The sequence below is a fragment of the Dama dama genome, chromosome 9, assembly GCF_033118175.1.
Source record: "Dama dama isolate Ldn47 chromosome 9, ASM3311817v1, whole genome shotgun sequence".
NCBI lineage: Eukaryota > Metazoa > Chordata > Mammalia > Artiodactyla > Cervidae > Dama > Dama dama.
The window spans coordinates 53,475,593-53,493,290 of NC_083689.1; the positions used below are offsets into that span (position 1 = coordinate 53,475,593).

Genomic DNA, 17,698 nt, shown 5'->3' on the forward strand with positions numbered 1-17,698 from the left:
TCAATGAACATGAGTTTGGGTAAACTCCAGAAGTTTGTAGAGGACAGAGGAGCCTGGTGTGCTGCAGTCCATGGGTTGTAAAAATTGGACAACTGTAAAAATTAGCAACTGAACAACAGCAGCAAAATGATGCTGAGCATCCTTTTTTGTACTTATTGGTCATTAGTGTATCTTCTGTGGTGAAATGTCTATTCAAGTCCTTTATACATCTTGAAATTGGGCTGTGTTTTGTTGTTGAGTTCTAGGAGTTTTTTTCCCCCTTTTAATATTCTGTATACGAGACCCTTACTAGATTAATGATTTGCAAATATTTTTCCCATTCTGTAGATTGCATTTTCATTCTATTGATTGTGTTCTTTGATACAGAGGTGTTTTAAATTTTGATAAAACCCCATTTGTCTATTTTCACTCTCATTGCCTATGCTTTTGCTATCATATCCAATACATCATTGCCAATTAATTTTGATTTTTAAAATTATGAGTTAAATTTCTGTGCATGCCCTTTGCCGATTTTAAAAATTGTTTATCTCCTTTTACTGATTGGTGAGAACTCTCTAAATATCAAGGAGAGAGTCTTTTGTCATATAAGGTACAAATTTTTTTTTTTTTTTTTGCAATTTCTTGTTTATCTTTTGACTTTGTTTTTGGCCTTTCTCTGCTCTTTTCCCAGAAAAGCCGTTATGAGACCTATATCCACCTCCTGGCTGTGAAGATCAAAGTGGGCTCTGATGACCTGGAGCGGATCGAGGCCCGGATGGCCACCCTGGAGGGTGATGACCCTTCACTTCGCAAGACACACTCGAGCCCTGCCCTCAGCCAGGGCCATGGAACTGTGACTGGCAGCAAAGCCCCGAGGGATACCACTGGGTCTGATACTTAGCTGGCAAGGATGGGCAGGCCTCAGAGTCAGGCAATGCCCCTGGAGGGGCCAATGAGCACAATTCCAGCTAGGGGCCACTCAGACAAGCTCCAGACAGTTGTTAGGCAGCCAGAGGGGTGTGGAGAGCCTTGCGGGCTAAGGAGATGGAGATGCTATTCATGGTGTCGATCTTGTATCCTAGGGCTGCCCTGGGCCTGAGAGCCTCTCCCCAGCCCTCCCTTCCCTCTCCACCCTGGAGCCTCAGTTTGTAGGCCAGTTGTGTGCATGCTCTAGACACCATCTCACTGGAGAAGCAGGGCGGTTGGCTTCCCAGGCTCTCCTCTTCTCACAAGTTCCTCCCCTCATCTCCCTTGTTTCTGAGGGTAGGTCTCAACCCCAGGTCTCAGTTTGGACTCCCACCCCTCCTCCTTCCTCTGAGTTGACCAGCAGCAGGTCTGCAGACCACCAGCACTGTCCTCTTCTCCCTCCACTCAGCAGCGTTGGGAACTTCACCCCGTTCTCCTGCCTTGCCCGGCAATAACCCAGCTCTCAGGCCTGTCCCTCAGTGCCAAGCTGTCTCTACTGAAGTCCACCTCACCTTCCATCCATCAAGACCACTACTGCTTTCTTTTATATGGACATAAATGTATATATATAAGAATTATATACATATATAAACTACCCCTTTAGAGAAGGTTTTGGAACTGATATCAGAGGATGAAATGAGGTATGGAAAAGCCTATCTCAGATACAGTTGTTAGTGAGGAGGGCTGCTCTTTGGCCCCTGGAGGCTCTGACTCTCTGGAAGAGAAGATAGAGATAGTGTGACCTCCTCTCTCCCTGTTTCCCCTCTTCCGGCTGACCTGTGATTTAAACTGCTCTTACAGTTAATGCTTTGGAATAAACAGTGTGTGTGTGTGCTGCCCCATCTGTCCCACAGGCGTCCTGGGGTATGAGTGGGATGGGACCGCGGCCCTGCTTATATTTTGGTCTTTATGTTGGTGCTGCCAGGTCTCTTGGGCCCAGAGGTGACCTCTTGTACAGATCTACTGCTATAGGAATAAAAGACACTCTGCCTTGCAAATAGCCACTTGTCAACAAACCCAAAGATGTTTGGTGGGGGAAGCTTATGGAAGCCATTAATTCTTGGTCTTGGGGAAATGTGGAATGACAAATTGTTGATTGTTAGGCTGATATTTCTTACACTCTTTGAGTGACTCAGAAATGCTAGTTAAGGACATGTCTGGAAAGGATAATTTGCCATGTGATGATCACAGACTAGCATGTTTTAAGCCCTGCATTCCTCAGACTGACGAGTGGTGGGGGTGATGGCACCCTCAATGCAACTGTGATGAGTAAATCCTATTTTTTAAATGGATCACTGTAGTTTGGCCAGCAGTTTGACCTCAGTGGTAATATATTTAGATAATAAGATAAGCCAACCTTGCAACTAAGTACCTGACATTTACAAGCCCACTCACGTTTGATGCAAGGGACCTGTGAATCTGTGGAGAGATGTAGTGATTTAAATCCAGATTATTTAATTTGGATCAGCTGAGTGTATTTTATAACCAAACCATCTGGCACCTTCATTTTGCTGAGGGGAAGTTAATGTTCATTTAAGTGAAATTGAAAGAGCAATGTGGCAACATAAAAAGCTCTCTGTACTTTTTCTCTATGCTGTCTCAAAGATCCTTTGAGTTTGGGGTCTGCTTCCCACCCTCCACTTCTTGAGGGTGGGTGAGTGAAAGCAGAGGAGCAGGCTCCGTCCGCTGCAGACAGGTGTGCTTCCCTGAGCACTAGTTGTGCCTCCCATCAGTTAAAAAAAAACTTTTAGTTCACTTTCTTAATTGTATAATTATTTATTGTAAATTATATACATGTACTACTGTACTAAAATATTATGTACATTATAAAACATACACAAAATAGAAATTTTAAAAAGATGAGATGAAAATAAATCTAAAGCAAAGTTCTAATATTTTTTTTCTGCATTCCAATGAACCACATGTTCCCTCTACCCTTAATATGTCCCTTTTCCAGGACTGTCCAAATCCAGAGCCTTGGAGGACAGCAGGTGAGATGCAATAAGTGGTATGCGCCACCTGGTGGTCCTGGGAAGTGGCTGCAGGCTCAGGGACCCCTGGGGGCTGCCCCTTGAGGACAGCCTCTCTTGAGCCTCCATGTGCTTATTCAGTGAGATGAACAGCGCTGCATATTGTGCTGGGTCCTGGGGATACTATTGTGAGAAAAGGATTGACCAGATCCCTGTCCACATGGGGCTCACAGTCTAATGGGGAGGGAGATGGTCAGTCACCATTTCCATCTGGGACTCTGGGAGGGCTGGGGAGACAACACAAAAATGACCTGGCCGAGAGAAGAATTGGAGGAGTGGGGAAGACTGACTCAGGAAGTCACCTGAATGTCCTAAGTGCTCCTGGGGGACAGGATGGTAGTAGTAAGGCCCTTCTTAGGCCTATACTTCTTCCTGGTGGGCCATAACTTAAAGATGCCCCAAAGTGGAACTGGAGAGGCAGAGTGAAAAAGGGGCCTCTTTGGCCACCCCTGTTCCTAGGTTCCATTCACACCTGTGAATGAACAGGTGGCTGATAGGATAAAGAGTCAAGGAAACTGATTAGATTCTGGCCTTAGACTCTCAGCAGGTATCTTAGAATTCAGACCAGATAATGAAGGTACCAAGTGGGATCATGTGAAGGTCAATGAGTTTATCAAGAGGTTATTCAGAATTAATTGGGGTGACATAGAGAAAGATGGATTTACTGCAATCATGGATGTGGTTTCTGATTAAAAATTTAGAAGGTAAAAACTTAGGGCCCTCAGAAGGGTCGAGTGTACTAAGCTGGGTCATGAAAAGGGCAATGGGTTCATTGAGAGGTCATTCATAATTAGTTGAGGTCATAGAGAGGTCAGTGGGTTCACCAAGAGGTCATTCACAATTACTTGGGGTCATAGGTCAGTGTGCTCAGTCAGGGAAGTGGTTTCTGAGTCAACATTGAGAAGGTAGGTAACTTGGGCCCTCAGAAAGGTCAAATGAGGACATGAAGCTGGGTCATGAACAGGGCAATGGGTTCACTGAGAGGTCAGTCACAATTAGTTGGGGTCATAGAGAGGTCAATGGGTTCACTGAGAGGTCATTCATAATTACTTGGGGTCATAAAGAGGTCAGTGTGCTCACTGGAGTCAGGAAAGTGGTTTCTGAGTGAAAATTTAGAAGGTAGGTAACTCAGGCCCTCAGAAAGGTCAAATGAGGACACATAGCTGGGTTATAAACAGGGCAATGGGTTCACTGAGAGGTCAGTCACAATTAGTTGGGGTCATAGAGAGGTCATTCATAATTACTTGGGGTCATAAAGAGGTCAGTATGCTCACTGGAGTCAGGAAAGTGGTTTCTGAGTGAAAATTTAGAAGGTAGGTGACTCAGGCCCTCAGAAGGGTCAAATAAGGACATTAAACTGGGTCATGAAAAGGGCAATGGGCTCACCAGAAGTTCATTCAAAATTATTCTGGGTTTTCATACAGATCATAAATCACACAGAGATATGACTGGCTCTCAGAATATTTTAAAGCCAATAGCAAACTCAGAGAAAGCACAAGGATCTGGATGAGATCATCAGATAGGGGCTGGAGAAGTCAGTGATTTGCAGGTTTGTATAGCACTTAGTTCATTAATTTTCTTTGTTTCTTTGTAACAGGTCCTCCCCCTACCCGGTGTCCCCACATAAATACATGTCTAGTTTTTTACTTTTCTGTATCATCTCCCCTTCATCCAGTTTTTGCCACTCTTTGTGTGACTCAAGAATGCAAAGCACAGGATATGGTCATCACCATCATCAAATTTGCCACTAATAGGCGTTTATCACATGCTAGAAGCAATCCTGGGTGCTTTATATAATCTCTACAGCAATGCTTTGAGGTAGGTATTAGCATCACCATTTCCCAGCTGAGGAAAGTGCAGCCTAGAGAAGTCACACAGCAGAGCTGGAATTTGTGAATTCAGGCCCTGTTGATACCCAAGCCGTTTCAACCCTAGGCCTCTCCATCCTTCCTATCGGTAGGTCTCTGAACTGACCACACAAGTTCTGGGCTCATTGTGTGCACCCTCACACAGCAACCACCTGAACTCTTTGGATAGCTGACTCCTTTGTGTCTGGTTGGAATCTAATGGTTCCTAGTGCTGGATACTGACTTAGTAACATTAATCAATGAGGGAGAAAAGGCTCACCTTGGACCTCCATCTGCCTTCTCTATGCCTGAGATCATGTACTCTCCATCAGAGACTGCAAGTTTAGACAAGCCCTGGCTTTGAGGGGATATAAAAAACCCCAGCACCTCCTGGCAGCTGAGGGTACCCATTATGCCATTTTCATGTCCAGACTTTGCCTTCGACATGCCTGAGGCCCCAAGGGTCATCTTGCCTCAGCTCTTCCAGTGCCAACCTTACAACCCTTCCCTTCTCACCCACCTAGGCCTGGAAACTCTTGCCTCATTCTGCCCCCTGGAGCTCCAGGGCAGGAACTGGGCCAGCGTTCTAAGGCTGAGCTCAAAGCAGAGTAATCTCCATCAGCCCCTTAGCCAGGTTCCCCAGCAGCCATGGGGTGGTAGGGGAGAGGTGTTGGGGGACACCTGGTGAATGTTCTCAGAAAAGGGAGGAGGGTTGGATCCCATTCTGGGAGTTGGAGCCAGCGAGATTGAAGGGAGGGTCTCTTTCCCCCCAACTGCTGGTTCAGATGTTAAAGAATCTGCCTGCAATGCTGGAAGCCAGGGTTCAATCCCTGGGTCTGGAAGATCCCCTGGAGAAGAGAATGGTTACCCACTCCAGTATTCTTGCCTGGAGAATCCCATGGACAGAGGAGTCTGGCCGGCTACAGTCCACGGGGTCGAAAAGAGTCAGACACCACTGAGTGACTAACACACTTCCTCCCAGGAACTGCTCTGGCTCTCTCCAACCTCCACACCAAAATCCATCCATCTCTATCACAGGTCTTCATCCTCTGTCTTCCCTCCTCACCTAGCGGCTAGGCACACACAGTCAAACATGAGTTATTTCTGATTTTATTTATAATATAAAAATGTTCAAGTGTCAACAGTCAGGTGTTTGGACATTTCAAGGGGCAGGGTTCCCATTTATTTAGGATTTTTTTTTAAACAATTACCTTTTTGACAAATTAGCAGTGGACCCAGTTTTGTGGGGTGGGGAGGTCAGGGCTGGAGAGAAAGTGGAAGTCATAGGTGGGCTGGGGGATGGGAGTCCGGCTGTGAAAAGGAAATGGTGTTACTTTATTGCTAAAAGGGGAATCAAATACACTGTTGAGTGGCTCTTCTCGGTCCCAGTGTGACCATGCATCCAATCTAAAGAATCTGAAATGCAAAGGACATGCAGGCGTAAAATAGAAAAGACGACCTGTAAACGAAGGTGCTGCAGAGGACGGAGGGGCGTCCTGGAGGCCACAGGGGAGGAGGAGCCGCGAACACTGGGGCCCAGGCAGAGCTGCCCCCTCCCCGGCAGAGGCTGTTGGGAAGACCTGTTTCTCAGAGCCCCCCTCCTTAGCAGCTGTGAGGAGCGGGGAGGCCCCCTCCCCATTCTGGTTGCTGTCGCTGGGCCTTAGTCTCCCCCTGGACTTTACCTGACCCCAACTCTAGTTCCAAGCCTAGGATCCCCACCCACAGCTAAGGGGGACCAGAACTCCAGATCTTACGAGGGAGCAAAAGCTACTCCAGACCTCACTTTCTTCCTTGGGACCCCCCTACCCTCGCCCCCACCCGAACCCAAACACGTGGCCTCTTTTCTCTGCTTCCTTTTCACCGCCCCCCACCTCTGCCCCCAGCTAGCTTGGGATCCTACATTCCCCCAACCCTGCAACCCACACTTCTCTCCAGGAGCTCCATATTAGCGTACAGCAAAAGGCACCACAATATAGGTTTCTATTAAAGAGTCAAAAAATTGGCCCATCTCTCTTTTTTTTGTTGTTGTTTCTTTTTTTTTTTTTTTCCGAAGCTGTAAATCAGGATGTTACATATAAATAGTTTCCCTATAAAAACGTCTTTGCCGTTAGCTAGTATTATAAGACAATTTTTGCTAAAATGAAAATAAAACATTTTGTTATACCTTTTTCCTTTTATAGAAAATAAAAATATTTTTATTTCTTTTTCCTCCTTTCTCTCTCCAGTCGGCGGTCTCTGTTCTCCTTAAAGACAGTGGGGCGGGCGAGGCGGAGGGGGCGGCGGGGGCCCTAGAGGGGCCCCGAGTCCTGCTTGCCCCGTGGGGGCGGCCCGCGGCTGTGTCTGCTGCTGGCCCGCGTGCTGTGGCTGTCCAGGGAGTAGTAAGTCCTGCTGTCGGCCGCCGGGCACAGGGGCGGCGAGTCCGAGCGCAGCGCGTCCTGCGCCGCGCGCAGGCCGAGGAAAGGCGTGCTCTCGGCAGCTAGCGCCCCGTCCGCGTCGTCGTCCGAGCCCGAGGCCGAGCCGCCTCCCGAGCCGCTGCTCAGCGACAGCGAGTCCCGCGCCGCGCGTGCGCGTTGTGCCGCCAGCCCGTTGAGGCGCGAGCGGCGCCAGCGCCGAGGCCCCGCCGACGTCCTTCGGGACGCGCCGCGGGCGCGCGGCCGCGACGGCGGCGGGGGCGCGCACTCCTGCGTGGTCTCGTACTCGTCGTCCTCCGGGATGCGGAAGGGGCTGGCGGGCAGGCTTCCCAGGCTGCCGCCCAGTGCGCAAGCCCCTCGCCGCGGCCCCGGCCCCGCTGCGGGGTAGTAGTAGCTGTCGTAGCTGCGCTGCATGTCCGCGCTGGGCCCAGGCCCCGGTCCTGGGCCGGGGGGCGCCGGTTGCCGCAGGAGCGGCTGTTGCTCCGCCAGGCGATAATTGATGGGCGCGGCGGGAGGCAGCGACACGGCGTGCGCCGAGTTGGGGGACGTGATCTCAAAAGTCGGCACCTGCGTGGCCAGCGAGTAATGGAAGTCCACGGGAGAGAGGCGCGCGGGCGTGGTCAGGGCAGACACGTACCTATGGGGAGAGGCAGAGACATGGGCTGGTGGCCAGGGGATGGGGCAGCCCTGACGCAAAGCATCCCTCCCGCAGGAGCTATGCTGGTATTCCTCAGTGACCCTAAGCAATTTCCTTAGTTTGTCTGATCCTTGGTTTACTTATCTGTGAATCAGGAATAAACACAGTGGTCATTCCATAGCATTGTTGGGCGATTCCATACACATATGGAATCAGTGGTCCTTGGTTGTGGGGATGTTCACAGACACCAGTGTTCCTGAATGGTTACTTTGGATCAGGCTTAGGCTGGGGCATTTTACATGTGCCAGGTCATCTAATACAGTAAATCTCGTAAGAGGCTTCTGTTAATGCCATAGTACTCCTTAGGTAACTGAGACTCAAAAACATTTAAGTGACTTACTCAAGGTTCACACAGCCAGGAAGTGGTCAAGCTGGGATGTGAACCCAGGCCATTCAGGTATGACCTAAATCAAATCCCTTATGATTATACAGTGAAAGTAACAGATTCAAGGGATTAGATCTGATAGAGTGCCAAAGAACTATGGACAGAGGTTCGTAACACTGTACAAGAAGTGGTGACTATAACCATCCCCAAGAAAAATAAATGCAAGAAGGCAAACTGGTTGTCTGAGGAGGCCTTACAAATAGCTGAGAAGAGAAGTGAAAAGGAAACAAGAAAGGGAAAGATACAGTAGCTGAAGGCAGAGTTCCAAAGAATAGCAAGGAGATATAAGAAAGCCTCCTTAAGTGAACAATGCAAAGAAACAGGAAAATAACAGAATGGGAAAGACTAGAGATCTCTTCAAGAAAATTAGAGGTATCAAGGGAACAATTTCATGCAAAGATGGGCACAATGAAGAACAGAAATGGTAAGGACTTAACAGAAGTAGAAGAGATTAAGAAGAGGTGGCAAGAATATACAGAAGAACTGTATAAAAAAGGTCTCAGTGACCTGGATAACCATGATGGTGTGATCACTCACCATCACTCAGCCAAACATCCTGGAATGTGAAGTCAAGTGGGCCTCAGGAAGCATTACTATGAACAAAGCTAGCAGAGGTGATGGAATTCCAGCTGAGCTATTTCAAATCCTAAAAGATGATGCTGTTAAAGTGCTGCACTCATTATGCCAGCAAATTTGGAAAACTCAGCAGTGGCCACAGGACTGGAAAAGATCAGTTTTCATTCTAATCTCAAAGAAGGGCAAAAGCCAAAGAATGTTCACACTACTGCACAGTTGTGCTCATTTCACGTGCTAGCAAGGTAATGCTCAAAATTCTTCAAGCTAGGCTCCAACAATAGGTGAACCGAGAACTTCCAGATATGCAAGCTGGATTTAGAAAAGGCAGAGGGACCAGAAATCAAATTGCCAACATTTGTTGGATCACAGAAAAAGCAAGAGAATTCCAGAAAAACTCTAGTCCTGTTTTATTGACTCTGCTAAAGCCTTTGACTGTGTATGGCAACAAACTGTGGAAAATTCTTCAAGAGATGGGAATACCAGACCATCTTACCTGCCTCCTGAGAAACCTGTATGCAGGACAAGAAGCAACAGAGCCAGACATGGAACAATGGACTGGTTCCAAATTGGGAAAGGAGTACATCACGGCTGTATTTTGTCACCCTGTTTATTCAACTTATATGTAGAGTACATCATGCAAAATGCTGGGCTGGATGAATCACAAGCTGGAATCAAGATTGCTGGGAGAAATATCAGTAACTTCAGATATGCAGATGATACCACCCTAATGGCAGAAAGTGAAGAGGAACTAAAGAATCTCTTGATGAAAGTGAAAGAGGAGAGTGAAAAAGCTGGCTTAAAAGTCAACATTTAAAAATGTAAGGTCGTGTGATCCGGTCCCATCACTTCATGGCAAATAGATGGGGGAACAATGGAAACAGTGACAGACTTTATTTTCTTAGGTTCCAAAATCACCATGGACGGTGACTGCAGCCATGAAAAATAAAAGATGCTTGCTCCTTGGGAGAAAAGCTATGACAAACCTAGACAGAGAATTAAAAAGCAGAGACATCATTTTGCTAACAAAGGTCTGTCTAGTCAAAGCTATGATTTTTCCAGTAGTCATGTATGGATGTGAGAGTTGGACCATAAAGAAGGCTGAGCACCAAAGAATTGATGCTTTCAAACTGTGGTGCTGGAGAAGACTCTTGAGAGTCCCTTGGACAGCAAGGAGATCAAACCAGTCAATCGTAAGGGAAATCAATCCTGAATATTCATTGGAAGGACTGATGCTGAAGCTCCAGTTTACTTCAGCCATCTGATTCGAAGAACAGACTCACTGAAAAAGACCCTGATGCTAGGAAAGATTGAGGGCAGGAAGAGAAGGGGGAGACAGAAGGTGAGTTGGTTGGATGGCATCATCGACTCAATAGACATGAGTTTGAGGAAACTTTGGGAGATAGTGAAGGACAGGGAAGCCTGGTGTGCTGAAGTTCATAGGGTTGCAAAGAGTTGGACACAATTGAGCGACTGAACAACAACAGGCAGAAACCAGGACTCATACTGCCCGATTACTCATGCTAGTCCCTGCATTCAGTCATCCCTGTGACTTGGACTCCCCTTCCCTCACGGACAGTTCATCCCTTGGCTGATGGCTACAGTGGGGAAATATTCCTTTTTAAGGTGAAGCTAAAATCTGCCTCAGGGAAGTGACTGTTCCCACCTCAAGTAGGAGCTCAGCCCAGAGCACAGTTACAAAGACCACACTGAAGCATTTCTGCTTGGAGCTAAAGAGCACCAGTTCCTTCAAAAGTTTGCCCTTCCAAATATCTCCCAGTCTGAGTCCCAGGCACCAGTCCCTTTTCTTTCTCCACATTTCCCTTTCTGGGTAAACCAGCCTCTTGCCCAGCCATTGTCTACCTCACCTCCTTGCCTCTCTTTCAAACGGTAGAGCTGGGCACCTAACTGCTTCCTCAAGTCTTTATACTGTCTTTCTGAATCATCTGACTCCCTGACTCATAAGACAGGTTTAAATGTCTTCCCTCTCCCACATTTTCCACATGTACATCCACCAAGTCTTACCCATTCCCTTTCTCCCGGATCAAACCCTCCACCCTGCTCTACTCCATCCTGGGACTGGATGTTCACTCTTGTCATGCTCCCACCCCAGGATCTTTCCTTCAGCCTATGCACTTCCCAGAACAATTTTTTAAAGTCACATCTCTGCTTTAGGAGGCCCTTCATGCTTACCCACCCAGGGCCACTGGTTGTCTATCTAGCCCCAGCCTGCCTGCTTACGCCCAGCTCCCCTCTCCCCACACCTTGAGGTACCTCACTCACCAGCTCTGTCCTCAGTGCCTCTACTGGAAGGGCTCATGGTGTTCCCCTCGCCCAGAAGTCCCTGCCCACCTTTCTACCTCCACCCATCAAGGAGTCCTATTGCTCTTGTTACTGTTGATAACCACAGCTCCACCTAGTGAGCACAAGCTCCATGTCAGGTATGAGACAAAGAGCTTTGAGCTTGATCTTAGGTAGCCTTCCTAAGAGCCATGAGACAGGTTTAATGTTCACTGTTCTACAGCTGAGGAAACCAAAGCACAGAGGTGATCAACCTGCCCCAAGTCACACAGGTGGTGGAACTGGGCTTAGAAAGGTTAGTATTAGAGAAACCTAGTTACTTCCCAGAGCCTGTGGTCAGACTGGCTTTCTCTAACCTAGTGGGGTGTTCTGTGTTTAGCTCTTTTCATGGGCAGCTGGGAGTTTCAGTGGTTTGTGCCTGTGGCTGGCATGGAATAGGCTGAGTTGAGCCTTCTCCACCCTCGCCTGGAGTTCCTTGTGAAAATCGAAGTGTTAGTCACTCAGTTGTGTCCGACTCTTTGCGACCCCATGGACTGTAGCCCTCCAGGTTTCTCTGTCCATGGAATTCTCCAGGTAAGAATACTAGAGCAGGTAGCCATTCCCTTCTCCAGGGGATCTCTCCTACCCAGGGATCAGACCCTGTCTGCATTGCAGGCAGATTCTTTACCATCTGAAGAGTTCCTAGTACCATGCCCCTTTTTCTGCTCTCCTCCCAGAGATCCTACTTGCCAAGAGGCCACTTGAGGGCTGAGCAAGATGCAGCCTGGCCCCTGTGACTCCTGCCTGTGAGTCAGGGAAGAAGGGGATTTCCTGGTTCTCACTGCATTCATTGCTTGGGAACCCAATGGCATCTTGATCCATGGGGGCCTAGACGCTGATGCTTCCAGGGCCTCAGGCATTCTTGGCTCATTCCCATCCTGCACTGATCAGTTTCCTCGCAGACAGTCTCTCCTCCCACTCTCTCATCTGTTTGATCTTGGTGTCTGTTTCTCCTAGGACATGGGGCCTCTAGGTGACACCAGCATAGGGCAACCATATGTTCTGGTTTGTCCAGGACAGCCCCTGTTTGTTCCTGATGTTCCAGTGCGATTATTAATAACATTCTCTTCCACTCTGAAAAGTGTCCTAGTAGGACAATTAAATTAAATAGTCATAACACACTAGGGTCTACTGGCTGGAGTCCCAGCCTGTCATTAACATGTTAATGACCCTGAGCAGAACATTGAACTTTTCAGGGACCTTGCCTGCCCATCTGAAAAAGGGGGATGAGGCTCTTTGGAGTGTTTCTGAGGTGACCACAGGATCGGCCCCAGGTCAGTGGTGCCAGCTCTCCGGTTGAGGTGGGCGCAGGTCACGGGGACTGACCTCTCACTGTGTGGGGAGTCACGCAGGGAGTCTATGGAGTCGTGGTAAGGTGGCACGGCAGCCCTGCGCCGCTCCTCCAGGCTGTAGGCCGCTGCCCGCCGTGCCCGGGCCTCCACACACGCTGGGCTGTTGCACTTGCTGGTGCCCACTGATGACAGCACGATGCCCGACTGGGAGTCAGAGGTCAGGCTCTCAGAACGGTCCAGGCTCCATGTGTGGCTCTCATGCCTGGAGAAGCCAGGTGGGAGTGACATGAGGGGACAGGAAGGGGTAGGGCAGCCCAGCACGTGTGGTCCCAGGCCCACCCCTGCCCTGGTTCTTCACTCCTCTCAGTCTCCCTCAGCTCACAGTCCTCCACTCTGAGCTGATGTGTAGTATCGTAAGTGCTAAATCCCAATCTGAGGAGGAGGAGAGCTGAAGGCCTGTGGATGTGGGCTGCAGTGCACACAGCCCTTTTCCTTTCCTCCCTGCAACAACCTCCCCTTGGTCTCCTCAGCTGTGACCCCTTCCACTCCTGTGGTCCCGGGACACCTGCCGTACAGGGACCCCGCTCCCCAGGGAAGAAAGGGTTCTTTTTAGAGCTGTATGACTTTGTGCTTGTGTAGACAGGCCTCCCTACCTCTGGAGAGGATGCTCAGGTGGATTAGGTTCACGTGGAAACCCCAGGAGAGGACATTGAATAGCTGTGTGTACTTGAGGGACCAGGCACTTTTTGCCAGATGAAGTGGTGCTGATGACCTCCAAACAGAACTAAATGTTAGATGGGAGCACAGTGATGCTGTTGCTCCTCTGGGGCTGGTTTAGACTAGAAAAGGGAATCCCGTTTATTGACCTGGATGGACATTTGGTGGTGGGTTCTGGCTTGAATCCCCCCACCTCCATCCTCTGGCTCACTAGGACCCTTAAGACAGAGCCCAGCCTGGCTGGGGTTTTGTGTGTGTCCCCAGGCAGGTGTATGATGCGTGTGTGCATGCCCTGTGGGTGTGCATACAGGAGTTTGCAAGGCTCTGTGGTGGTGCCCACCTGTGGCTGGAGGTGGGCGTGGCTGTGGAGCAGTGGTGAGAAGGAGAACAGGAGTGGCTCCCAGAGAAGGTGGTCTCTGTTTCCCTCCGGATGATATGGTCTGTGGCGGGCACATTCTTGGAGATATACTGCAACAGAGAGTTTGAGGGGGGCAGTTAGTGACAGATGACCAAGTTGGCCCTCCTTCCTGGTGGGCTTGGGGAAATGAGACGGTAAGCTTCAGGTGGTGGGGGGTATGGTCCACTGGATATGTGACTCGGTGTTAGGGCAGCAGTGGCTCCTGGAAGTCCAGCCCCTGACCTCCCTTGAGGAAGTGGGCCAAGCAAGGCTAAGTCATCCTGGGGAGGCGAGGCCAGGCTAGCAGGCAAGGTTGAGCCCAGGATGGGCTGCTGCCTCCCTGACCCATTCTTGCAGGGGGCGTGAGAAGGTGGGTTCTACTGCGAGGGGTCAGAGTGGGGCCAGGGATCACCACTCACGTCTGCCATCTGGATCTCCTCAGGGTCCAGTCGGGGGTGGCTGGGCCCATTGGCCAAGCTCCGGTTCTGGTGGGCAGGGCACATGTTCTGTCGGAGGTGGTTATGCATCTGCTTCCGCTGTTTCCTGCAGGAGAAGGTGCATTAGCCTGGCACCCCCATACCCCACGACACACACAAAGCAGGAACTCCCCTAGCTGTCACTCCAGGGAACTGGGCTACCTGTGCCCTGGACTGCCATGGCATCTCCTGCTACTGCTCTTCCTGGGCTCAGGCTGCCCTCAGCCAGGACCCCTTCATTAAACCCCTACATCATCACTACCAGCCTGCATTCAGCAGTATCTGAGTGTAGTGGTAATGAGCTTTGGCTCTGCTGAGATAGTAGAACTCTACTTTCTAGCTGTGTAACTCTGGGCAAGTTACTTAAACTCTCCATGCTCCACTTTCCTCATCTGTAAAATGGACTGATCATCTATCCACTTCAAAGACCACTGAGTATGAAGAGTAGATAAGATATTCAAGCACAGTGCTGACCCACTTGCTCATTCATTCATTTATTTGGTATTGATTGGGTTTTCACTATGTGCCAGAACTCGCCTGCCAATGCAGAAAACGCGGGTTTGATCCCTGGGTCGGGAAGATCCCCTGGAGGAGGAAATGGCATTCCACTCCAGTGTTCTTGCCTGGGAAATCCCAAGGACAGAGGAGCCTGGCAGGCTGCAGTCTAGCGGGTTGCAAGGAGTCAGAGGTGATTTAGTGACTGAACAAAGCAAAGATGCAGTTTTGGAGCAGAGAAGACAGATATAGTTTCTGTCCTCATGGAGCTTGCAGGCCAGTAGGAGAGGCAGATGATAAACACATCATCTGCCTCTCCTAATAATAATAAAAATAAAATTAAAAATAAAAAATAATAAAAATAAATAAACAAGTACTTTCAGCAAAGTGCTATGAAAAAAAAATAAAACAGGATGCTGTTGTCAGGGAAACAAGACCTGTGGGGCCTCTTTCCTTTGGCACACGTTAAGAGCTGAGTACATCTGTTTTGTAATCGTTAAGACTAATCATGTCACTCTTCTGCTACAAACCCTTCATGGGTCTTCAGCATCCTGTCCCTCTCCCTAGCACTATCTCTCCACACCCCGGCTCATTGCATCCTTGGAGGGCTTGTTTCTGATCCGACACTGTGCCTCTCTGGCCTCTGGGCCTTTGCATTTAATTGCAGCACATTCTATGCCCCTTCACCTGCTAACTTCTGAGTTGAGCTAACTTCAGTTCAGTTCAGTTGCTCAGTTGTGTCTGACTCTTTGCAACCCCATGAATCACAGCATGCCAGGCCTCCCTGTCCATCACCAACTCCCGGAGGCCCAGCTAAAATGCACCTTTTTCAGGGAAATCCTTCCTGCCCTCCAGCTGAGGTTAGGCACCCCTGAAATATATCCCGTGATCCCGAACATCTTGCTTAGAGCCCTAGCCATTTTGCCTGGTTGCAGGGCCTAGTGTCTGTTCAGCAGGCATTGAATTAAAGTTTGTTGAAACGAGTAAATGTAGTATAGGTTAGAACATGGTGCTTGCTTCCCAACCCCCCTGCCCAGTTTTGGGCATCAGTTTTCCTATGTGGGCTCAGTCTCCTCTCTGGGCTCCTTGAGTCCTAAATCTCAAGGTTGGCAAGGCCTTTGATCTCATATATAGGGGCAGCAGTAACCAAGACCCCAGGGCTCAGCCCCCCAAATGGTGGTCATGCCCAGATTCCTGCTTTCTAGATAAGAACAGATGTGACAATCCTCTTTCTGTACTACATCACTTTACAACCTGCAATGGCTTCCTGCCATCTGTAGGATAAACCCAGGCTCCCTAGCTTGACATTCAAGGCCCTATGGTGCCATGCAGGCTCCAGCTGTTCTTTTAGACTCATGCACCTTGTTTTCTTGACCCCCGCCCTTTGCTCCAACTAGCCTGGGCTGCTCAAACTCCATGAACACAGTCAATACTCCCTGGCATTTGTCTTTTAGCTTGCTTTGTTCTGCAAAGCAAGAATTGAATTGTCCAGCCCCATTTCTGCCCCTTGCTCCAAGGTTCTGACGTCACCTTTCCTCTACTCAGGGGTGCCCCAACCCCTCCTTCTCTGTGTTGGAAGGTGTCTTGCCTGGACTGCTCCTAGGTGGGGCCAGGCAACTCTCTTTGAGCTCTTTTCCCTGAGAAGGGGCCTTCCTCTCTGTGCTTCCCCACCCCCACACTGCCCCAGTGTCTGCCTATTTGACAGGGCAGATGCTCCCTGCAGGATGCGCTGAGGTACATACGAGAATCATGCCCATTTTACAGATGAGGACTCAGAGAGGTTCATCAATTTCCATAGGGTTACAGGAAATGGCAGAGTTGGATGTGAACCCAGGTCTGTCTTCTTCCAATGCCTGTGCTTATGACCACTCTTGTTCAGTCCTCTGGGGTCTGTCTCTCCCACCCTCTGCTCCTGCTTCTTGGCCTGGCCCTTTGGCCTCACACCAGCTGCAGAAGCCCCTGAGGGGCAGAGGGGAAGAGCAAGGGGCAGGCCAGGCATGGCGGAGTGGAGAGGAGAGCCCGTCCCCACAGAAGCAGCCCCTTGTTGGCCTGAGTGCCGACAACTCACTTGGTCTTGCAGTAGGCGACCACGCAGACGATGCCCACCACCAGCAGAGCCACGCAAATCCCAGTGATGGTCAGGACCCTCTTCTGGTACAGTTCCTCAGCTTCTGCAGGGGTAGAGGGTGTGAGGGGGCAGGCAGGGGGCAGACCCACAGAGGCAGGGGTGCAGACCCTCCCCTACCCCTCATACCTCGGGCTCCCATCCATCTCTTCCCTCCCCAGCCAGTTCCCTCCCTCCTGCTCTCCCGAACTCCACCCACCCATGAACCTGGTCACCAGTGACTACCTCTGAGTTCACTTTCCCAAACCCTGTGCTCTACCCAATGAGTGGAAAATGCAGGGGGATGGAGGAGGTGGGATGAAGGTGAAGGTCCCAAGGTCATAGGGGAGGGCAACCCACTATGGCCTGGTGGCTGCCAAGAGCCTTGATAGGCTGGGGAAACTGGTCTTCACAGTGGTGAACATGTAGGCCCTGGGCAGAGACCTGGCCACTTTGGCTTCCTGAGGAAGGTGGAAAGTGGCTTGTTCAGGGCTAGAGAACAAGCTTGTTCTTGGACTTGTTCTTGTTCTAGACATCAGGTCCAGAGCCTAGCTTTAGGAAGGGTGCCAGGATCAGGGACAGAGTGGGCCAGGCCTGCAGAGGCGGGCATGGGGAGAAAGGCTTTGGTTTATCCCTACAGCCTGGTCAGAGTTGTGGCCCTGGCCCACTCTGGCCCCCGTCTCCCTGTGGGGAGCCCACAAGTGACAGCACAGCTCCCTGGGACACCCCTGTGCTCAGGAGTGACCTCTGCTCATCTGAAGGAGCTGAGCTAGGCTGGGCCTCAGAACCTTACAAAAGACTCAACCATCCCCTCTACCTCCATTTTTTGGTGGGGCAGCCCCTACCCTTCTAGAACAGAGGAAGCCTGGAGGAAGAGAAGGAAAAAGGGGATAGCACACAACATGGTCACCCTCACTCCCACTTGGACCTGCTGGCTGGCCCTTCCACATTGCTCCCTTTGAGCAGGACTGGGATAAGTGGGGACCAGA

At 49.9% G+C, this 17,698-nt stretch overlaps 2 protein-coding genes across 6 annotated transcripts in view; one reads left to right on the top strand and one right to left on the bottom strand.

Annotated features, from left to right (window-relative positions):
- Positions 1 to 2,674, top strand: part of PSD2 (pleckstrin and Sec7 domain containing 2) — a 57,632-nt gene extending 54,958 nt beyond the window's left edge. Inside the window, exon 16 of the mRNA XM_061151456.1 lies at positions 671 to 2,674. Within this exon, the coding sequence (XP_061007439.1) occupies positions 671 to 880 (210 nt within the window). The 3' untranslated portion in view covers positions 881 to 2,674. The remainder of the gene's footprint in view (positions 1 to 670) is intronic.
- Positions 2,675 to 6,748: 4,074 nt separating this feature from the next.
- Positions 6,749 to 17,698, bottom strand: part of NRG2 (neuregulin 2) — a 187,810-nt gene continuing 176,860 nt past the window's right edge. For all 5 annotated transcript variants that reach the window (XM_061149429.1, XM_061149426.1, XM_061149427.1 and 2 more), the window contains 5 exons: positions 16,674 to 16,776; positions 14,054 to 14,177; positions 13,578 to 13,705; positions 12,555 to 12,782; positions 6,749 to 7,870 (listed from right to left, as the gene is read on the bottom strand). In XM_061149429.1, the coding sequence (XP_061005412.1) occupies positions 7,111 to 7,870; positions 12,555 to 12,782; positions 13,578 to 13,705; positions 14,054 to 14,177; positions 16,674 to 16,776 (1,343 nt within the window). In that variant the 3' untranslated portion in view covers positions 6,749 to 7,110. The remainder of the gene's footprint in view (positions 7,871 to 12,554; positions 12,783 to 13,577; positions 13,706 to 14,053; positions 14,178 to 16,673; positions 16,777 to 17,698) is intronic.